General features: G+C 42.9%; 2 protein-coding genes across 3 annotated transcripts; one reads left to right on the top strand and one right to left on the bottom strand.

Moving 5' to 3' along the window:
- The first annotated feature begins 6,217 nt into the window (after nt 1-6,217).
- Nucleotides 6,218-8,255, top strand: prlhr2a (prolactin releasing hormone receptor 2a). The gene is made up of 2 exons (XM_030105061.1): nt 6,218-6,678; nt 7,593-8,255. Exons 1-2 carry the CDS (start codon nt 6,218-6,220, stop codon nt 8,227-8,229), a joined length of 1,098 nt encoding a protein of 365 aa, XP_029960921.1. The 3' UTR covers nt 8,230-8,255.
- Nucleotides 8,256-10,088: 1,833 nt separating this feature from the next.
- rab11fip1a (RAB11 family interacting protein 1 (class I) a) lies at nt 10,089-21,649 on the bottom strand. Of its 2 annotated transcripts, XM_030105077.1 has the most exons (6): nt 20,966-21,647; nt 16,069-16,505; nt 15,087-15,972; nt 12,240-13,877; nt 11,764-11,869; nt 10,089-11,385 (listed from the first exon to the last, which is right to left on the bottom strand). In XM_030105077.1, the coding sequence occupies exons 1-6, from the start codon at nt 21,313-21,315 to the stop codon at nt 11,182-11,184; spliced, it is 3,621 nt and encodes a 1,206-aa protein (XP_029960937.1). In that variant the 5' UTR covers nt 21,316-21,647; the 3' UTR covers nt 10,089-11,181. The 2 variants fall into 2 exon arrangements, with proteins under 2 accessions (XP_029960937.1, XP_029960938.1); XM_030105078.1 differs by lacking the exon at nt 12,240-13,877 and having other exon boundaries at nt 20,966-21,649.
- Between the last annotated feature and the right edge of the window lie 1,430 nt (nt 21,650-23,079).

Genomic DNA, 23,079 nt, shown 5'->3' with positions numbered 1-23,079 from the left:
AATATAGATTCATAACATTTGATCATGTTTTCAGAAATACCTGCTTCAATTTAGGTCTTGTGCACAGACTGGGAGAAAGAAGTGTTTTTCCAAAGTGAAACGCAGCCGTGTTTTTGTTCAACTCATGATTTGTCATTATTTACACAAATTCCAGACATTTTCCGCAAGCAGCCAGTATTTCAATAAATGGCACAGCTATTTTGTTTGCCCCGTGTGATTATGATCAACTCATATTTGTTGGTTTTGAATAAACACGTAACCAAACATGGTTACTTAACTAATGAGGGGGTCAATGTGAGCATGTTTATTTTAGGATATTTGGACGATTTGGAGCTGTCGTAAAAGATCAAACCTTCAGATAAGACATATTTTAACACTGCTTTAATCATGCTGCCACCAGAGGAAGGTACTCATTTTCAGCCAGAACTGTAATGTCAGAGTTCTCATAGAGTCTCTCAAAGCTGCATGGCAGACTGGTTGCAGAGTCTCATTTAAAATCTCTCCGCTTCTGAAAGGCAGGACCGTGTGCTCAGCGTTCTCTTTCTCCACCATTTCATCCCAGCAGCAGAGACGCAAGCCAGCCTGAACTGAAGTAATCACATGCCAAATACAGTCTAAAGACTCGGTCGCTCTGCGGGTGATTGTGGCAGATTTGAATTGTTGCATTAAGATGCCGGTGGAGCCGCCGGGGTCACCGGGCACGGCGGGTCCGGCGGAGTGGATGCACGGCAGCCTTTCATTACCATAGGAGTAACTGAATCCAAGGACTGAGTTGCTCCAGTTCTCAAGTACACTTGGACTCTGACAGTCATCAGTGATTAACCATGACTCACGCTATTAGCGACAAACAAGGAGGCAATAACACAGTTTAAATGAAAATTACTGCGTTGAACTGTCTGGCAGCATAATCATTTTTGAGTGGACGATGAACGGCCGAAAAATTATCTTAACTGTGTCATTCACTCCAAAGATGATGGTGTTTAAATGATGTGTCATCTGATTGAAAAGCCACTTGACAGGACATATTTTATCTTTGACCTTTGCTTTATTTATGAAATAATGATATTTCTTATTGCATTGAATTTAACTCTTATTCAAATATTTCTCAACAGCTAATTGAGCTTGTTGTAATTTAAAAACAACAAGAAAATACACTTTTGGCTGGAAATCCAAAAAGCACAGGTTATTTATCAAGGTGAACTAAACAAGACGATTTTTAGTAAGGTTTCAAAAATGTTTTCACACATTTACTCGAAAACAATCACCAGTTAGCAGTTCATTAGAAGAGCATTTTCATTATACCTGCCACAAATTAGTGATCAGGTGTGACCTGAACTGCTAATGTACCAGGAAATGAGGTGAAAAGTTCAGCGCCCGTGTGTTTATTATCACAACATGAACATTACACACTCACAAATGAGCAAAAAGCATTTGTGCATTTTCAGCAAGATGAACAAACTGACTTGCTGAAACGATATTTTGAAGAGCTTAAATTACAAAATATCAGATCATTTCTGAGGGATAATTTCCCTTGTGAGATAGTTATTGAGATTGACTTCATTAAATAGATACACCGCACAGAGAGAACAGGAGACAGTACCCGCATACTGGATTAAAAGGTTAAAAAAAAAAAAATGTTCAAAAACTCAAATAAGGCTTGAGAAAGTCTGTGAAGTTTTAGAGTTGGATCAACCAAACAAGCCACTCGTGACTAAATGCCAACAAAAGCGAGAGTCCACCAACAAACCTTTAAACTCACATTTATTGGCAATGGAAAACAAAACAGACAAAAGACACCAGAGATGTGGGGCAGCATGGACATGAGACAGCAGAACGCTGAACAAACTGAGCAAGATAAACTGACAGCGACGGCTTGGAGCACGCTGATGAAAGTAAAATAAAATAGGGACAATAAAAACAACAGCCTGTTGACTTCCATGCGCCTTATGTACCACTGTATACACTGCCGGAGATCACACACACTCACATTCACACCCACGAGCAATTTTAAAGTCACGAATGAGGCTTAAACGTACAGTATGTTTTCGGGCGGTGGGAAGACACTGAAATTACTGGAGAATTAAATCCATGCACACAGAGAGAGAATCCAATCCAGTCACACTATTGCTTTACAAGAGCAGGCTTGTTACTATGATCTGTACATATGTTTTCTTTCATCTAAACCCCCCCCCCCCATAGGTACTCAGAGTTCTGAAGGTTCAACAGTTGATGTTTATGTGGGTTTTTTTAAACTATTGGAGAACAAATTCCTGATCTAAACACAGTATTAGTTGGTGATCATCAGGGTGAATCAACAGGACGGTGCACAGTCTCAACTTTTAAGGTTAGGCTTGAGACTTTTCTATAAAGATTAGAGTTAGTACTGGTTCAAGCCGGCCTGCATCCTGGACCATTTTCTGGTTTAGAGAAGCTGCTGTAGGTTAGGACTGATGGGAGATCTTTACTGCGCTCATCCACTTCATACAGTGATGTTTGCTCTACTTCACTCTTTCATTCTCTGCGTCTATTATTTCTTTCCTCTCTTATATCCCCTCACCTCCACCAGAACAGCAGGTGTAGACAGCCATCACCTCCGAGCCCGGTTCTGCAGGTTACTTCTTATTAAAAGGGAGTTTGTCCTTTCCACCTCCGCCTGTGCTTGCTCATGTGGAAAAGCTTTTTGTGCATTTGTGTGTGTGTGTGTAAAAATGACTGTGTTGCACTTGGTGCCATAAATAAAACAGACATGAACTGAATTGAAATTGGTTTTCTCTGTTAATGAGAGGCTGTCGGTGATTTTATGATGAGCAAAAACTTTACCGACTTAGCCTGGTGAGATTGAAAGCACAGAAAAGTTTCCAGAATGTGAGATGAATCCAAAACTCTTCATCATCAAATCACGATTGTGTTCCATTTTAAAGGCTGCCTCGGCTTTGATCTCACCCCCTGTCTTTGCTATTGATTCAAAATGGAAAAAACATTCTGTAACTTTGAGAATTGGCTCAAACAATCAAGAAGAAAAAGTTGTGAAACTTCCATCTTCAAAGCTTCTGAAAGAAGAAAACTGTTCTGAGGGCTGTAATGTTATGTTATTATAGAAGGAACCAGCAATGCTTTTCTATCATAAATATTTTCATACTGAGGCTGGGACAAGGTCAGATTTTTGTCTTCATCAAGACTCCATCAATAACAAAAGCAAATAAGTCACTCCATACGCAGGTAAAACAAAACAAAAAACCTTTAGAGCGAGCTCGGTCTTGATTGTACATCTGTCTGAATTAAATAAATACAAAGATGATAACAGGAGACTTTATGGAGGAACAGTACTTAGTCATACTTTAATCGTGTAGCATTGCTGGTGTGTGATACCTGAAATTATTCAGCCTGCAATATGCAGTAATTTAACTAATGAGCCACATCTGAAGTACTGCTGGTCCAAACGTCTCTGGTGATTACGTTGCTGGTGTTGAACTGTCTTTCATCCTTTTCCTTGACATTTCAGCATTATTTCAACTTTAAAGTTTGCCTTACTGTCATTCTCATTAAAGAGACTCCAAACTGCTGACAGTGCTTTGCTCTCTTACAATGACTGAGTTGCATAAAAGAACTATAATTGCTGTCCACTTCACTTAAGTCCTCGCGGCTATCAAGGATATTTGTCAATTCAAACTAAATGACGAACTGTGTTCTGTTTCAAGATTTTCTCGGCTAGAACAACGTGTTCATCAGCGTGTGACGGCGGAAATCGCTCAGCCAGAACCAACTTTATTCCCTTAACTTAAGACACAATGGAGACCCGACAGTGATACGGAACTCCCTTCTTTGTGTAACGGACTTCCTGAATTCTCAAGTGAATTCCCACATTACTGAATCAAAACACTCCTGAAGGGGTGAATTTACTCTTTCAGGGTTGTGCACAATCTCACACTGGCTGCTGTGTTTGCAGGTAAATGTGGAAGGTCAAGCAGCAGGTCTGCAAAAGGAGGATTAAAAAAAAAAAAAAAAAAAAAAAAAGCAGGTGATATACCAGTTCATGAAGTCCTCTGCAACAGAAAAGCATTCAAGAGGGACAACATCATGTGCATGGTATTAAAATATGAGCATGTGGAGCACAATAGGTGTACATTTGATTGCAGCTGTATAATTGAAAGCACTCTCCTGGTCTTGTATTGTGCTTTCCACAGTGCTCAGACTCCTTTCAGTAACCTTTGGAATAAGATCTGGTTTATTTTTATACTAAATCCTGCAAATGGGGAGCCTGAGGACAGCACTGCCTCTGCAGGAAGATGAGTTAACCTGAAGTGATTACTGCAATTACAGAAGAACTGCCTTTTCAAATGTATTTGCAGACATCGCAGACACAATAAGTGCAAAGCGTATTGTGAATATCACATCAGGGTCTCCTTGTCCAGCCCTGGGCCTGAGCTAGGCACCAGGTCAGAATCTCATCCCTAAATGAATCAGTCCATGACACACTGATGGTCCTGTCTTGTTTGGAACAAAGTGAGTCAGTTTGTTCACTGAGGCATCCTGCCTGTAGCTTAAGGCTTGTCGTTACCACGCCACCTTATCAGTCAGACCCTGGGTCCCTTTTACAAACATTTGGTACCATAGAAGAGAGAGAGAGGGTAAGCAGTGGAGCTGCTGGGAAGGCGACCTCAGCTCAACAAATGCAGACTCAGTGTCACGTTTTGGACTCATTGGCTGTATTTTTTTAATATAAATGTATTTGCAGGCACGTGGAGTTTATGAGAGCCCCCCGTGGTTTACAGGTTGAAGTATTTTGCTCAGAGATAAACGCGTCAGAAAGTCCTGTCCTCTCCCCCTCGGAGCTGTCAGTCAGATTTTCAGCGCGTATAAAAGAGGAGCGTCTCCAGTCGGTGCGCGCACCTGTTGCTCGCCTGGCAACACGCACGCTCTTTACAAGGAGCATAAGAGTAATTGCATTGTCTCTAGCTGCTAATGGAAGCCTCGGATAGAGGATGCATGACTTTGGTGGCTTCTCGGAAACCCATTTTTCCTCATTCGCATGATAAACGCCGGTGAGGGAGGCGCGCGCACGCTGCGCTCCGCGCTGGAAGCTCACTGCGCCTTTCTGCTGCGTCTGAAAACTGAGGTGGGTTTGCTGCTTTGTTACCTGTCTCTAATTCGAAATACCGGTTTAAACTTTTATATGAAGGAAGGTTATTATAAAGTCGATGCTTAGACTATTGAGAGAGGTGGGATTTATTCAAACAGATCGCCTGAAAACGACGACAACATGAATTTACTGATTGATGTGTGAATTAAAAGGTTTGGACATTTCTGGTCGAAAGTGATTAATGCGTTTGACAAACTCTTTTTCTAAATCTGTACAGTTACAATTTTATTGCATCGCAGTTTTTCCATTTCTTTCTCCCTTTCTCCCATTTTCATGATTGTTCTGCCATTCAGGTTTTTTTTTTTTCTTTCTGCTGTGGGGGGAAAAAAAGCCATCAGCCTCATTTAGAGCCTTCAGTTACATGAAAATGTGGCACTTTTGGAAATGGGTTGGAAGGCGAATCTGCAATTTGGGGAGAAAATAACATTACTGACTCTTCCTGTTATCTTCTTGCCAATTTCCTGCTGGCAAATGTCACCCAATTTCTCTAAGAGCAAATTCTTCGTTTTATTCCTTTCTATTTATTAGCAATTTATTGGATTTTATCTGCTCAATTATATTGCGTGTATGTGATTGAGAGAGAAAGAGAGAGAGAGAGAGAGAGAGAGAGAGAGAGAGAGAGAGAGAGAGAGGGAAGCTTATCGAGATCAATATTTGAAATCGATTCAAATGCTGAAATGCTGATTGTGTCTCAACACTTTCACATGTTGTAGCTGAAGTGCATTGAACCAGCTGAAGCCAGTGTTTTCTCTGCTCTGCGCCTGATTGCTCACAGTGAGAGAGCACATAAGAGGGTTTATCTGTGTTGTTTCTGCCTTCAGTGTTTGTGTTGAAACTCCAATCAGAGAGATTCAGTTCAATAAACCTCACACTGCAACCACAATCTCCATCATTCAGAGACAAAAAACATTTGTGCAGTACTTTGTAAACATAGAGGGTCAAGGGAACAGTTCTGTCATTTGTAATTAATACAACCAACTGTTTAGAAACATTTTTTTTCACTCTGTATGAAAACATGACCTTTCTATTCTTGTAATCACTCTTCTGCCCATTCCAGATTGACTCCATCTTCTTGGGATGGAGGACCCAGGCAGCGGGTGGACGGCTGAGCTCACCCCTCCATGCGTGATGCCCGATGCCGGCGGGAATGACAGCCGGCGGGTTTTCGAGGTGGCGCTGCAGAACGGCTCCTCAAAGCGCAGCTCCCAGTTCGTTGGCGTGGAGCTGCTGCAGTCGTTCAAACTGCTCATCATCCCCTGCTACACTCTGGTGGCTCTGGTGGGCGTTTTTGGCAACTACCTGCTCCTCTACGTCATTTGCCGAACCCGCAAGATGCACAACGTCACCAACTTCTTCATCGGGAACCTGGCTTTCTCCGACATGCTGATGTGCGCCACGTGCGTGCCCTTCACTCTGGCCTACGCCTTCAACCCGCACGGCTGGGTCTTCGGCCGGTTCATGTGCTACCTGGTGTACCTCATCCAGCCCGTGACGGTGTACGTGTCGGTCTTCACCCTCACTGCCATCGGCGTGGACAGGTGAGTCAGAAAAGCGAGGGGACGAAAACTCAGGAGGTGAATCTCATGACGCTTTCTGCCGAGTGTGAGCTGCATGCATCTAATAAATCATCGGGCGAGCAGATGGCGAGAGAAACAGAGAGGTCGTTCAGCTAGCGGAATTTATTCAAATAGCTTTAGTTACCCTTGTAAAAATTATAAATGCATTATTCATATTGCACAGAATCTGTCATGAGGTGAAAAGGGCCCAATAATGCACATGAGAAAACACCTGAATGTTGAGCCTCAAGTCACTTTGATCAGGCACTTCTAGGATGGCCGGAAGGAGAACACACATCATCTGAATGGAAGTCTTGAGCTGTTCTCTGCAGGCTTCTCTAAAATTGTGCTTTAGATGCTTGGAGGATGATTTCAAAGTGCTCCTTTGTTTCCAGGACTTTTAATACAGAATTCAAAGGCTGCACGTGACAAACTGTGTATTCTGGTACGCCGCATTATGACTTGCCTGTCAATAGGATCTCTTCAATGGGTACTGAAATCTGAAGAAAATATAGCTCTGAAGAGATAAGATTCTCTGATCCCATCTGGGCTTCTGCAAATGTAAATATGACTTGATGGAATATGAAAAGCATGAAGGGTTATTTATCTGATGAGAAAATATCTCCTAAGAAGTGTAGAAATGACACAGATGATGGACGAAAAGACAAATATGGCTCAGTAGCACAGATCTGGCGACCCTGCAGCAGCAAAGCTCAGTTGGAATTGGTACTTTTGGGGAGGGAACAGTCAATGGAGCAATTGATTGGGCTTTGGAATCATTTCTGAGCCTGTTTGCGTGACTGTATAATTTGATTGCCGTTATCTCAGTGACCAATGATTGATACTCAGCAATCAAGAAAGACGTATATCCATCTTTCTAATTCCAATCTTCTCAGATATTACGCCACAGTGCACCCTCTGAAGAAGCGGATCTCAGTCCTGGCGTGCACCTACCTGCTGTCGGGGATCTGGCTGCTCTCCTGCGGTCTGGTGGCTCCAGCTGTGGCTCACACCTACCACGTGGAGTTCAGGAACGAAGGCTTCACCATCTGCGAGGAGTTCTGGATGGGCCAGGAGAGGGAGAGGCTGGCTTACGCATACAGCCAGCTCTTCATCACGTACGTCCTGCCTCTGTCGGCGCTCTGCATCTCCTACCTGTGCATCTCCGTCAAGCTGCGGAACTGCGTGGTGCCCGGCCATCACACCCAGAGCCAGGCGGAGGCCCAGCGCATGCGCAAACGCAAGACCTTCCGGCTGGTCAGCCTGGTGGTGGCGGCGTTCGGCGTCTGCTGGATGCCCATCAGCGTGTTCAACGTCCTGCGCGACATTGACATCGACCTGATTGACAAGCGATACTTTCTGCTCATCCAGCTGCTCTGCCATCTGTGCGCCATGAGCTCGTCCTGCTGTAACCCCTTCCTCTACGCCTGGCTGCACGACCGCTTCCGCGCAGAGCTCCGCAAGATGTTCACGTGTCGCCGCCGCATCGGCATTTCGGCCAACAACTGCGCCACGGCCAGCGTGGTTTTGTGAGCCTCCTGCGATGCACGCCCAGTCCTATTTCTGGAGAGCATGCATGTTTGAGCCTTCTCCCTGCTCCAACACACCTGAAGGCTTTGAGGCTCGTCACTGGGCTTTGTCAGGGGTTTGGAGATGATAGAATCATTCGATTCAGCTGTGTTGAAGCAGGGAGAGAGCTCTAACGCAGCACAGGAGCTTTCCAGGAGTGAGATTGGGCTCCCCTGCTCTACAGAGTACAGTGGTTTTCATTTTCACATCAATCAGATAATTCAGAAGAAGGCAGGAGGGATTCCTACTGTATGATAGTCTCGCTTGCTCTTAATGTAGCCAAATGATTTACAAAATCATCTCGGAAAAGCGTATCTGCCGTTCCCCAAAAATTAGCATTTAGAGGAAAAATTGAAAAAATTCCAATTCACTCAACTGAAAATTTGCCAGGCTTTGTTCACTGCCGATACTTACATGTACATCTACCTCATCCTCAGTCCCTCTCTTCACACCGAGGAGAATTTTTTGTAATATCCCTCAGAACATTGAATGTAAACAGATGTGTTAGAGTGATCGTTTCATTTCTGGTATGAAGACCCAACAACAAACGAAGTACGGTATTTTATGTTTAGTGTTGGCTAAAACACTCTGTACATCACAGTAAACTTACAAAAGAATATATATTAACAGTTAAATTAAAAAAAAACAAAAAAAAAACTAAAAAAACTAGCCGTATGATTTTTTAAGACAAGACATGATCAAAGTTGGACAACATAATTGAAATTTGCTGGGAAAAAAAGCTAAGTACAATCACATTAAGAGTTTCTTTAGTTTCAAATAGCAAACATTTTAAACTCTATCAAAGCTGAATTATATAAGCCAATGAATATTTGTATTTATATTGAGTCATTAAACCAAATTCTTCTTTAGTCATTGATTTCAAAAACGATGAACCAGAGGTGCAAATGTTCTGATTTTTGGAGTCCTTCTGCAGCACATAACTTTGCAACCTACGTTTAATTCCTTTCATAGAATTTACAATGTCATGCTTTGAGAGGTTTTTTTTCAGCCTTTAAATACACAAGATGAGCTCAACCTTGTTGGTAATAGTCGTAAAGATAGCCTTGCTGAATCAAATAAGTAAGCTCTGTCAGACACGTTGGGGTTTAAATACTAGAGGTGGTATTGAAGCGACATTCCTGAAGATGATCAAAAAGATCTGCAGACGGACTGAAAATCAGCTCTTATCAGCTGAATATGTCTGGAAAAGTCATTCTTATTCTGACTCCACTTGTTAAAAAAATGCTTCACCGACCAGTGATAATGCTTATATCCTCAAATCCTGCAGCTGCAACAGGATTTATGCAGTTTCACACACTTAGATGTCAATGGAATTTCAATTTATGACTACACACACAAACACACTGTTGACAGAAGTTAATCTTGTTCTCTGAATCATTTCTTGTGCTTCAGTTGATTTTTTTTGTCTTCTTGGAAAAAGGTTGACAACCCATATTTATCTATATTTGCATATTCATGTTAGAGATTCTCAGTAAAGTGAAAAATATTTGGCTTATTGGGATTTTTTTCCCACTTCCATTCGATGGCCTGTTGTCGTTATTATGAAGAAAAAAAAAAGACTCAATCACTGAAAACCTCTTCACCTGCATGGAAATCTGGCTTCAATGGCTCTGTGTACATTAAACAATCTATATGGGCCTACGTTTCCATGGTTACACTTCTTATCTTTGTTTGTGTGCAACAGATATTATGGATGTGGCACTAATTCCTCTGTGATGAATAAGACCAAGCTGACAGGGTGGGACACCCCCCCCCCCCCACTGTGGGTTGTGGAGTGTGAAATGATAATTCCACCACAAAGGACATTCTTAGTGTCTTTATTTCAAATAAAAGTATATTGCTGTGCTCTTGGACATATACATCTTCATTTTTTTTTTTTTTTTGTCAGACAAACAATAGTTCAGGCTGTAGCCTCAGTACATTTACACAATAATTGCAGAGAAACATAAGAGAGGTAGCCAACAACTCTCAATCCAGCTCACCGTACATGAAAAAGAATCGAAGGCACAGTTCTGTACTTTCTTAAGATTCGTATTGCTGTAATTTTAACAAATACACCAAACAGTTACAGTTTGAAAAGACATTCCTCCGTGTTAAAGGCTGGTTGTTACAATTCTCTGATTATCATCTTTGATTATTGCTTGAAGTTTTGTAAAGAATCACAGTGATGAAAGTCCGATATCCATTTGGAAGAACGTGATTCTGCACAGTTACTTGAGAGACATTTTCTATTCTTGGTCAACAGGCTACATGACGAGCATGAAAAGGAGGAGGAGCCGTAACTACTCTACAGTTTAAAGTACATCGAGTGGCTGGTTTTCTAAATGACGCCTCTGAAGCATCTGCAGGCACAATATCTTTATACGGGCTGGACGACATTCAAGTGTGGCGGCACCATGTTACGTAGTTTCCTTAGAAATATACTCGAGTGCAATGGATGAACATGGAGAATAAAAAGTAAGATTTGAGTGAAACATGCAAGCACATGAAAAGGCTGCATAGGCATACGATCGTTCATCACAAGGCAACCAGCTAGACACATTCCAGTGTAAAGGTAAAAAGAAAGAACAGTTTAAACACTTCTCTCTGCAGTAAATTAAAGCTCAACCCAGACTTTCATCAACTACTGTACACAGATCATTGTTTTGAATATATTAATAGTGTAACACATTTTAAAGCAAATAGCAGTACCTTACAGTCAAATACATTCAATTGCTTACATGAAGACTCTACTTGCTTGATTTTAAGTATGTTAAGATGATTTTTCAGCACTCTTAAGCCAGAGATTTTTAAAAAAGTGCATATGCTCCAAGACCTTCATAGAGACTGTCATTCTATACATTCTATACAGCATTACAGACACAAAAGGAAGATAAATTAATCCTCTCCTCCCTCTCATATTGGCTTGGGGGACTTGAGTGCCTGCAGGATGGCGGGTTTCTCCTCTATCACGCGCACCAGCAGGTTATCTATGTACTCTTCGAGTTCCGCAATCTTGGCGTCCCTGATGGAGAGATCCGTTTGCTGCTTCACCACCAGCGTGATGAGCTCCTCCTGCGTCAGCTGTGTGTAGGGTCCAGCTTCCACCGAGTCTCCCGCCTGAGGAGCGAGGAGAGCAGTGAATAGAGTGGCACGCTTTCTAATTACAACGTAAGGCTGCACAACATTCTATCTGCAGCATAAAAACCTACCAACAGTAATTTCTACTCATAAACAGCTTGATAATTCCTTCCTTTGACTCTCCCCAAGGCAGATGCAAATTTGAGCGTAAAAACAAGCACAGAGAACCTTTGGAAAACTTGTTCTTGGGTCAACATGTTATTTTAAGGAAAAAATCAATGGTGTTTTGTTACATTTTAGATGTGAATAGATACTCCTTTTCTGACAAGTAGTCACTGTTTCTCTCTAAAACAAACTTTTAGGGATTCATTCATAAAAGCCATCCCCACTGTGGTCTCTATGCCTAAAAGACAGTACCTTAATCCGTCCTGCAGTGGCGTCCCAGATCTTCGTGTCTCTCCCAGCGGGGGTGCCGAAGGGATGCTGGGTCTCAGCTGAGCTCAAGGGCTTCACCGGATGAGGCCTGCAAACAAATTACACACATTTTCAGAGAGCCTTGAAATTACATCTCCACCCACTGCAAATTCATCCGGAACAGAAATAGTCCAAAAAAATAAAGTGTTAGAAAGGAGAAAAAAAAAAAAAAAAGATTTCACAACATAATTGAGTTTTTTTGCCTTTGCTAAATCATGTAATTGTGATTGAGTTAAACCCAGCATGAAGGAAATGGCCAAGAAATCCCAGCTTCCAAAATAGTCGCACCAAAGATAAATCCCAGCAACATTTTTGCCTCCCAAGGCGACGACACCGTGTGCAGCGTACCACGTCCACATGTAAATTAAGGGAAAGAGTCCACAACCGCATACTTTGTAAGTAACCCGTTCAAATCTCACCTGCGTGCAGATAAGACTAGACCACTTCCATTAACATTCTGAGAATTGACAGCCTGACCCTCGGAAGGTGAGCCCCATGCCTGCAAAAATGACTTTCCCCCAGATAAGCGTTCCTCCTGGGATGCAAATTCCTCTGAAGCAGTCAGAGCTGAGGGGACAGTCAGAACTGGAGCTCCAAACAGATCCTGTCCTTCATAAGAATTGCTTTGCATCTTTTCATCAGCTCGAGGTTGCAGCGTGACGGACGCACTCGTGACATCTCTCGTCGGGGAACCTTGACTCGCTGTGGGCGAGGCTGCTCCTTCTCTATTCGCCGGTTCTTGTTGAGACGTGGAAGTCTTATCTGAGTGAGTCAGGTATGTAAAACTCTTCCTTCCTTTTTGTGAGTTTTTTCTTTGGAAAGCAGCGCTGAACTGCTTCGAAACGTCTTCCTTAAGGCTGGACGGAGTGTTTTTTACGGAGTCACTGCCATTAAAACTAGCAAAGGAATTTGCTGGTTTGTCTTGATTAAAGATTTTATCCAGATCATCTGGCGTCATCCCTCGATCTTCGGGTTTCTGCTCTGCCTGAGCATCGCCAGCCAAACTGTCAGTCACGTTTAGTCTGTCCTTCGGTGGCGCCCACGGGTCTTTTGAGAGAAGGTCAATACTGGGGAATGGGTCAAAGTCTGCGAAGCCATCCTTTTTGTTCGTCTTGCTCTCACTTAAGCTGGGCAGCGTCGGGGTGTTGCTAATCACAGAGGACTCTTGTGGCTGCGTTGGCCCAGGGCCACCAACCCTCTGTCTGGGTTTGGCTGTGGGCGTGTCTTTGTTGACGGCTGCTTCTGCGTTCTTTTGATCGCTCGGCGCACTCGTTTCCCAGGCCACTTGGCTGGCTGCTCGGGGCGGAGGTGCTGGTGCAAGCGAAGGGCTCAGCGCCCTCCTGGTGTCCGTCTTTTCAGGTACTGAAACTGCTGGTTCAGGAAGTGGAGCTCTCTCTGGCTTAGGGGGAGGCGGGGCTGGTGTTTTTTTGGTTGACACAGGTTTAGTGTCGCTGGTGTGTGTTTTGTAAAGCCCCAGTGCAGACCTCTCCTCGGGTATGGAAGACACTGGGCTAATGTTGCTATCTTCGGGACAGTCCACGCTCATCTCTGGACCCATCAGCTCAGGCGGAAGTTCCCTGTGTCTCTGATTGACCTCCGCTATGATATGATCCCATCGAGTGTGTCCTTGTACACCATGTCTCTTCTGGGGAAAGAGGGTTTCATAATCAGGAAGTGGCAGAGAGAGTTTTTTATCGTGCTGTAATCCATCGCTCTCCAAATACGCAGCGCTCTTCATTTCCGCTCCAGGTTGGGCCTCTGGTATCGGGTACAGAGGGGGGGGACCAGATCTTCTCCACTGATCTGCCATAGTGGGCGACGACTCCCCGGGACTCTGTGGTCTCTCCGATCCCACGGTTGACAGATTCTCCGTGCTTCCACGCGGAGAAACAGACGGGCTTATATTGGGTGGCGCTAGGGACGAGTGGAGGCTGAGGAACGTATTGGGGGGTTCAGCGGGGGCACTAGAGAAGACGGGCTCAGAGTCGTTAGGGGAAGGTGAACGCTGCGTTGGGGTTTGAGAGTCAGAGATTTCAGAGTCCGAGGATTGAGACAATCTGCCAAGGAGTGAAAACAAAGGCCTAAAGGTCAGTGGGACCACAACATTTCTACTTTCACCAGTCTTCAGCCCGTCACCAATTTAACTAGAATATTGCATGTCGATAAATTCTTAATGAAAAAAAATGAAAAATCCCATCTAAAAGCAGACAAAATATGGCCTTTAGGGCAGTGTTTACACTATCAACTCAAACCTCACTAAAGTCAAAGAGAGCATAAGATTTATCATCTGTGACAAGATTTTTTCCCTACATTGAAACAAGCTACCACTAAATATGAACAATCAATTGCCCTCAATGCATGCCATTGTTAACACTTAGTAAATGACCTGGGGGCAAAGCCGCTGATATACACGTGTCTTGTGAAAGCTGTTTCTATTATTAGCTTTGAATTGCTTACACTGAGGAATGACTGTACACAAAAACATGATTCCACTTTGATCGTGTTAGGCGGTTTAGCATTTCATCAGAATCTCAAAATATATCTAAAATACAACTTCGATTACAAAGTACACCACTGTAACACACTATCCAACTCTTATGAAAACACAGACTACAGCAATAGCCACCACAAACACAACTCCCTTACCATTTCGATCAAGGTATTTTAAAAATCCAGTCCATTCCCGCCCACCACCTTGGAAAACCACTTTTAATTAAAAAAAAAAATCAATTTCAGTGACAGCGAACAATCCACACAGAGAGCAACACTGAGGCTCTTTCCTTCCTTGTGAGCTCTGTTCAGTCCATAACTTGTTCGACAACATCTCCAACAAGAGAAGCCACACCCAGATTCTCATGAGCACAGAGGCCAGACTGGTCCGACGAGTCCGTCAGCCGCCGGGTGGAATTCAACGGTTTGGGTAAAATGACACTATGACAAGGTCGAGTCACACTGTGACCTGACGCAGGCGTGAAATTCACCAGTTTCAATGTTGGTAACAGTGAGGAGTCAAAGTAAACGGCAAACAGCCCATTTTCATCCTCTAAATTCCAATCTGAAGACTTGGGCTGATTGGAGCATGGTAAGAAGAAGGTAAACGGCTCATCTTTGATGTGAGGTGAAGGCTTTACCTTGAATTAAATGAAAATAACAACAATTCTATCAAAGCCTAGGAGGAAGTTTACAAGTACAATGACTACATACACTAAAATAGCATTCCAAGCATCTCAACATTTAATTAATTAATAAAGTAGAGGGAATCCTACCTGGGTTTGACTGCAGACACTTTCGCGGTTCGGTTCGGGAAGACCGTGGAGGACGGGGTTTGTTGGTTGAGGCTGGATTTCTGGTTTTCATAAGTGCCGAAAGGAGACTCTGAACTCAGGGAAATGTCCTCAAATGGGTTGGATGAGAAGTGGGAGCTTGTCTGACTGGGCTCGGCGGTGTCGCTGTGCTGGTGCTTCTCTTTAGTTTCTTGCTGCACCTCTTCCTTCTTCTCCTCCTTCTTTCTGATCATCCCAAACAGGGATGTCAACCTGTCGCTCATGGAGGCCTCCTCCTGACGCTTCCGCTCCTCCGCTTGGCGACGCTCCTCCTCGAGCCTCCGACTTTCTGCCGCTTCCTCTGCTTTCCTGCGCTCTTCCTCTTCCTTCCTCCTCGCTTCATCCTCCAGGAAGCGTTTCTTCCGCTCCTGCTCCTCCTGCAGTCTGCGCTCCTCTTCTTCCCGGAGTCTCTCAAGCTCAGCTCTGTACTTTTCCTCTTCCTCTTGCTTCCTTGCAGCTGCAATGCGCCTCTCTTCTGCCTGCCTTCTCTCCTGCTCCTCTTGATGGTGCTGTTGCTCCTGCAAAGATCTGTCTGGCACCTCGTTCCTTGCGGCGGGTATAGATGAAGTTTGAAAGGGGTCTGAAAAGAAATCAGACGTTTGTCTGCGAACGTCCTCGACGGAGCCTTGGCCGGAGCTGTTCAGGCTGAGCGTCGATCCGCTCTTGGGCTCGTTCTCCTCCGCGTACACGTGGCTGCCGTTGATGCACAGGCTGTTCTGGTCACTGTTGTTCTGCTTGGAGCGGTTGAGCAGGGAGAACGGACCGTGAGACGCCTTGCTGTCAGAGCTGCCTGAGCGCTTGTGTCCCAGGAACTTGAACTTCTTCTTCACTGGGGGGAGGAGAGGCAGCGGGTCACGGTGTTATTGTTGCAACGAGAAACAGAAGGAAAACAGACAACGGATGGAGAACCGAAAGGTTAAATTACCTTCTGGAGAATCGATATTGAGGCCTGAGGAGCGGCTTCCACTGAGGGACGAATTCTTTTCAGGGAGAGTCCCAAGTGTAGACAGAGACTGAGAAATGTTACGGTGCAGGTTTGACTTGGGGGCAAAGAGGGTTTTGAGCTTGGATTTCTTCTTCACCCCTGGAGACATATTAAGTGACTGTGCGTCAGCCTCCCCCTCGCTGTCTGTGAGCACCTGGCTGACAGGGGGCACGATGGCTGAGGCAGAGTCAGAGAAACCATCCTTTTTCTTCCCGCGGACTTTGTCTTTCAGTTTGGAGATGCGGGATCGGGGTTTGTCCTGCATTGAAAGGTCAAACATGCTGGCTGACATGTTGTTTCTCAAAAACTGGATGTCCAGCAGCACCTCCCCACGGTCCTTGTCTTGTTTTCCTGCTTTGTCCACCAGCTTGAACCAACTGCAAAAGACACAAAGAGAAAAAAACGAAAAGCTTATCAATTCATTTCTGCAACATCTTTTATTTTTCGAACAGTGTTTGTTTTCATTCATCAGAAATGTTATTGATCCAGCTCAGGTAGCTTGGCATCAGGGTCAAAATAAATAATATTATTTACTTAAATACTGAAAACCTAAGGACTGCATTTCAATGACATCAGTGTTCTGTCTTCTCATCTCCATAAATAGAATGAGCATCATTAATCTGCTTTTCTCTGCATTCCAATTAACATTTTCTTAGTTGTCATCCTCTTACTGTGAAGGGCACTTCTCATTACTGACTTTACAGAGTAAAAGAAATGTCAGGCTTTAAGATGATGGTTCACAGTATTTTCTTATTTTGACCTTTAACTCGATGAAAGGCTGCAGACTCCTTCTCCAATCTCAGATTTGCCAAAACATCACAGTAAAGCAACATCCACAAGTTGGCACAAGACTCTAGAAAGAGTTCTCGTATGGTTTTATTTAACAAGTGCAAATCTAATTTTGACAACCACACAGCAGGCAAAGCCTTCGGGCTCCCCTGTGACTGGTGGTGCTTCTACCAAGAAGCCCCTGGAACAACTGGCAGACAAAAGACATTCTGGACCACCTTCTAACACTGGATTTGTTTGGTTTCACACAATTGTATAAAACTGTCATGTAAACAAAGCATTTTAATTTGTGACCACTGCGGACTGTTCTGGATGTCTTTTTCCTATTTTTGCAGGAATCAGGGGGAAAAAAAAAAAAAAAAACTCATACTGTACTTAGACGCAGTACAAAATGTCCAAGCCTCCAATCATTTCAGTGCTGCTGATGTGTTTTCTGTCTTAAAGTACAGAGTCTGATAGGGGTTATTAACCGACACAGTTTGTTCCCGTTCTTTTTGGTAGCACCATGCCAACTCCTGATAACGCCTGACAAACTCAGCTTTGTACCAACTGCTGCCTCATGTCCTCTTTGCACCGCAGGCTGATTGTGAAGGAAAGGTATGAAACAACCATGGCAGAAGTGTCCATTCTGACCAGCCTTTCCCCTTTTTTGACACAGGTTTTAAAGGTCACTGTGTGAATTCCTCTTTCACCGTTTTGTACGGTATTTGCTGGATTCTGATGGGAGGCAAGCCGTGGTGTGGTATTAACCAGACAGCAACCTTCAGCTCGACGGGAGTACACCGTCTGGTCATTCATTCTCCAGTCAGACTCTCATGGGAATAAGAGTCAGGAAACAAGCATGGGAGTGAACCAGCATTCCTCCAGCACTTTGAAAAGTGTAAGGAGGCGTTGCACACTCCGTCACATAATAGAGGCTTCTCTCTCGTCTAATTTAAACACTCCTCAACTCCCACACTTAAGCAAGAATGCCAAGTCAAACAATTGCTAACTATGTCAAACCAGAAAGACAGATGATGACAGCTTTACAAGTCAGTCCAGAATTTTTTATATTGTTTTTTTTTCTTCACTGCAGCTAAATGAGGATGTGTACTTGGATGACTGCAACACACACGGTGACAGCTCTGGTTATTCATAGGCTGTTTGGTTTTTCTATTGTCTGCATTAAAATAAAGGGCCGTTCCCACTTGTGTGTGTGTGTGTGTGTGTGTGTGTGTGTGTGTGTGTGTGTGTGTGTGTGTGTGTGTGTGTGTGTGTGTGTGTGTGTGTGTGTGTGTGTGTGCTCACTGATCTTGCTGCACAGGTTTCCTGTTAACCGTCGAGGCTACTTCTCCTTAACATGTAATGATTAACAGAAGAGTCTGTGTCACCATCGATAAAAAACAAAAAAATGTGAAAAAATAGTAAGATTAGCTGTATGATTCCACTGACTAAATAAAGAAAAACATGAAGAAATTTTAGTTATAGTTCTAGAATGAGTCTGATGACTTCAAGGCACAGGTCGACTTTCTATCCATTAATTATTCAGCTCCTGCGATCAGGTATTCGTGGCTCTAATGTGAAAATGCAGCATAAGAACAACTCTTCCAAACTCATCTTGAGGAAACATTCTTATTATGATCTGGCTGACTCTTTTTGAGGATTAGTAAAGGATATAACAGCCAAAAATTTGAAATGTTTAAACCTTGACAAGCTTGAGTTTGAGAGAATACTGTTTTGGATAACTGAGGAGGCAAATTGTAGATTTTAGTTGATTTCATTCATTGTAAAAATAAATCATTTCATCAATACAGAACAATTTCGGTCTGCATGAATGAAATGGAACAGAAAGAAGACTGATGTTATCTGCTTTGCCCCTTTATCTCATGCAATCATATCTTTTAACACTGAAAATAAACAGCAAGCATAAAATAACAAAACAAAAAAAAACACATTTCCTCAGAGATGAGAAAGATTTAAACTGAAGCTTAAAAATATATTTTTTTGTTTGTTTGTTATGTGAGATAACAACTGGCTAGAATTGCTGCAGTGCAGAAAAAACCAAAACAAATAATAATTATTGATCATAGTGTCATGAATGATGGTAAAAATAACATAATTGAAATGAACTGAAGTCAATTATGACACATACTTCAAGCAAGAATACAATTTAAACAGAGTTGTTTAAATTTTGAGAATAGAGTAAATAAAAATCTAATTTTTCCAATCTGAAGTATGTGACCTTATAGCCTAATTTCCTGTGAAAATTTCTCTCTTGTATTAGAGGTAACCACCATAGGGATCACTTTCAGATGGAAAACAAAGTCTATAACACACTGCATCAGCACAATGAGACAGTAATCCAACACCACACACACACACACCCAACTGACAGCATGGATACTGGATCTCACGGAGCCCAGGAGGGAGTGAGACAAGCAAAGAGGATAGATGACTTCAGGCATGACAAGGAAATGAACTGAACTTTGCCATGATCTCATAAAAACTAAGATAACACAGCAGATATGACAGTTTGATAACCTTCTTCTTTAAACTGGGCTGCCTGATAACCCAGTGAGATCAGTCATTCTAGCACTGTATCATCACAACACCAATCTTCCAGCGCACTCAGCTTTAACCAAAGTTCACTTTGAAACTAAAGCTCGCATTTGGAAGGTTTTACTAGAAAGGAATAAAACTGAATGAGCCCATTTCACTCAAACTTTATTTTCAAAGTGCTCTTATGCAAGAGGGTGTATTTTCCCAGTACAAGTTTTGTTATGGTTCCTGTTCCACCCACATTACACCGGTGCTACGTCAACCCACAGAAGTCATTCTGTTCTGCGTAATGGGTGCAAGCAGAGTCATTGTAACTCCGTCAACAGCCTGGAGGAACGGTGGTGGATCAACAGCAGTAGAGTGACAAATGATTTTCAGATGGCTGCATCACCCTGACAGTGACGGCGTGGACATCCACACCACTTCGTGAAGTGACTGTCGCCGTCACACCTTTCTGCTTCGCCCAACAGCAGCAGACGAGTCAGAAAGAACAGTCAGATTAATTTCCTAGCAACCTAATGTTTTGTTTTCACCTCTAATAACAATAATCAGCCAATAATAGGAGTGGGTGAGGATAGGAGGGCCCTTGGTCATGTTGTTGGTTTGAGGTTAATGTTTTTAACAGATTATTACTGAGCTGTAACTGATGTGCACATAAAGAGTTGAGACGAGAATGATTGAATTATCAATTTGTGGATCCAGTAGCTTTAATAATGTCAAAATTCCTTGAGCATAATTCAAAGAAATATATGAATTCATGTTGTATGTGACAATAATATTGTTGTGAATGAATCAATCTCTCAAAAAATAAATAACATTTTTGTCATATAATTAAATTCAAACATCTTTAATAGTTCTCTACTACAGATTAAAACTTTGCAACCTTTGCTGGTGGTTTTACTTTGGCCAGACTCCAAACTGTCATTGGATTGCTATGTTAATGAAGAACAAGCTTGCTTCTAGCCCACAGAAGGCATGTTAATGCTTGTTTAGTGAAGATTAAATAGTTCTATCATGGAAACTAGCACACACAACTGGCACATGAAGGAAATTGCCTAGTTGTATAATAGTTTTCAAGCTTTGCATACATAACAAATCTCAAAGTAAAGCTCAGGGTAGTGTGGCTGTCATTGTCTCTAGACTCAGTCAGTAGAAGGAAATTTCAGGAAATGCGTTTCAGAGGGGGGAAAAAGCAGCCTCGGGTCAGAGTAGAGGGAGGGTGTGTACTGAGGGTTAAGTTAAACCACCTGACCTGCATGTTTATGACAGTATTAAAGTCTCCCCAGGCTTTACGATGAAGCTGTAGAGTCTACTGTACATGACAATGAAATTGCCGGTGAACTCTGGAGCGACTGTGTACAGTAACTTAGCTGCAGGCACGATTGGAAAAGAAAAACATACCTGGACACAAGTAGTCGACACCCGAGTCTCACCCTTATTTACAACAGATGAAACTCTCAAGACAGTTAAAAGAAGGAAAAAAAGATATAAGCACAGAAAAATCACTTACTCCAGCTTTTTGCGGGACTTGTCGTCATGCAGGTCCAGCAGGTTGACCACCGCCTGGCCCAGGAACTTGTCCAGTCCCACCTGGGCTCGGTGCATGACGGTGACATACAGCGTACAGCGCTCCACGTTCCCCGGGTGGAAGAGCGGCAGGTCAAACGACGCCTCTTCTTTCCACACCGGGGCCGTCGTTTTCTCGACCACGGAGGTGGAGAACTTGTCCTTGGCCACACTGATGATCGCGTACGCGTCGTTGGAGCCATTTTTCCCCTTGGCACGCAGGTCCCGAGCCTGGTGCACCGTTACCTGGACGCTGGTGGGGAAGAACTGCCCGCTCTGCTGGGCCAGAGACATCGCGAAAAGTCCGCAGAGAGCGACCCGAAGTTAATCCGAATCGCCTTATAAAATGGGTTTAGCCGCGAAACTCTTGTGTAACCTTCTCCTGAACTCGGTGAGAGCCACCCTCCTCCGGCGTCCTCTGCGTCCCAGTTCTGGTTACCTAGTGCAGTTCAGGAAGCTCGGTCTGCTGTCGTAACACCATCCCTCCTCTTCCGAACTGCGCCTCTAATAATAACATTCTGGCTGAGCTGACGCTCGGTTTACGGACTAAGCGCGAATATCAGCCTGCCTAACCGCACCGGGACACACCTGCAGGGCGATAATCTTTCTTTAAAAGCCCGCAGATACAATGTAGGAGGTTTGTTGTCTCCGCTAACTTCCAAGAGTTCACTTCCCTGATGGGGAGAGGTCCCGCCCATTCTCCACAGCACGCTGCACGATTGGCTAATTTATCTGTCCATTTTAAGTTCCTGTCAGTGATTGGATATTAGAAGAAGAGGGTGTTCTCCCGCGGGACCGTTAATAATATTTCTGACTTTGTTTTGCTTATAAAATTTCAAAATTGAAGGTTGTAAATATCTAAAAACTTTACAGGACAGTAAAAAAAATAAAATAAAATAAAATAAAAAAAAATAAATAAATAAGGAAGTTGATGAGTAAATGTCAAATCAGGGTAACAATTAGGTTCACTTGTCCAGTGTAATAAAATCCCACAACCCTGCAAATAATTCCACTTTTAAAGAATACAGATCTTCAGTTTTGCTGAAGATCAATAGAACTTGTAGCTTAACGGTATTTTCAAGTAATAACTTGGGTGTATAAAGTGATGGTTTTGTATGTGTTCATTTTTTTCCAGACAGTATTCTTCGTATGCTGTATTTTAGACACAGCATCAACGAATATGGAGTATTTCTGGTGTGTTGTAGAATTTTGTAACATCCAAAGTAGATCACACTGCCAAAACGTGAATGTTTCAGTTCGGAAATATGGCTTGTAAAAAGTAACTTGCACTTGAGATCGGCAGGTTTGAAGGTGTGCCCCCATTGATGTGTTTTCAGTGGCCCTGTACAATGAAACTGAATTTCATTATCTGTTGTCTGCTGGGAAAAAGAAAAACACCCAAACAAATCCAATTACAAAAATGGGAATATATTTTTTTGTGTCTGATGCAGATGATGAGACTTTTGTTTCAACAAACCTTATAGATGATGCTTGTAAGACCAGGGAAAGGTTATTGCATCCGTTTATAAAAAACACATCTGTTGGAGCCATATGTGAATTATGCATTCATCTATCTATGCGTTGTGGATCATGGGGCACTTGAACCAATCTCAGCTAACCACATGCAAAGGCAGTATAAAGCACATGTCAACAATCTGTCACTTATATTTAATTCAGAGTTTATACCTTTGATTTTAGAAATTTGTTAAAATGTGTATTATATGAGATGCATTTGTTACTAGGGCAAATAACTGACCAGAAAAGAAGAGGCCAGCAGGCAAAACTCAGCATGTGGCTCCACAGGGGTGGACCACTGAATAAGTTGGAGCCTGATCAACCCCAGAGTGTTCACCAGGATGAAGGAACAAAATGTCAAAACCCAAAATATAACAATCTCTAAAGCTACTTCATAACCATTAAATGAACAACCTGAGTAAAGCTAACCCAGAGTTACTTTTACAAAGTCTGAATATAAGTCAGAGATTGTTTTTTTGTTTTTTTTGGTTTTTTTTTTAAATTATGGAACTGTATCTCATGATGTGGCCAGAGAAGGTCCAT

Source organism: Salarias fasciatus, chromosome 12 (assembly GCF_902148845.1).
Source record: "Salarias fasciatus chromosome 12, fSalaFa1.1, whole genome shotgun sequence".
Taxonomy (NCBI): Eukaryota; Metazoa; Chordata; class Actinopteri; order Blenniiformes; family Blenniidae; genus Salarias; species Salarias fasciatus.
Note: the sequence above shows the minus strand (reverse complement) of the source record. Positions and strands in the feature narration are given on the sequence as shown.

Coding starts and splice junctions, on each gene's coding strand:
- prlhr2a (XM_030105061.1), top strand. CDS start 6,218: ATGGAGGACCCAGGCAGCGGGTGGACGGCTGAGCTCACCCCTCCATGC. Junction 6,679..7,592: donor ACTGCCATCGGCGTGGACAG/GTGAGTCAGAAA, acceptor CAATCTTCTCAG/ATATTACGCCACAGTGCACC.
- rab11fip1a (XM_030105077.1), bottom strand. CDS start 21,315: ATGTCTCTGGCCCAGCAGAGCGGGCAGTTCTTCCCCACCAGCGTCCAG. Junction 16,506..20,965: donor AAGTCCCGCAAAAAGCTGGA/GTAAGTGATTTT, acceptor TGTCTTTTGCAG/TTGGTTCAAGCTGGTGGACA. Junction 13,878..15,086: donor GTGTCTGCAGTCAAACCCAG/GTAGGATTCCCT, acceptor ACTCCTTGGCAG/ATTGTCTCAATCCTCGGACT.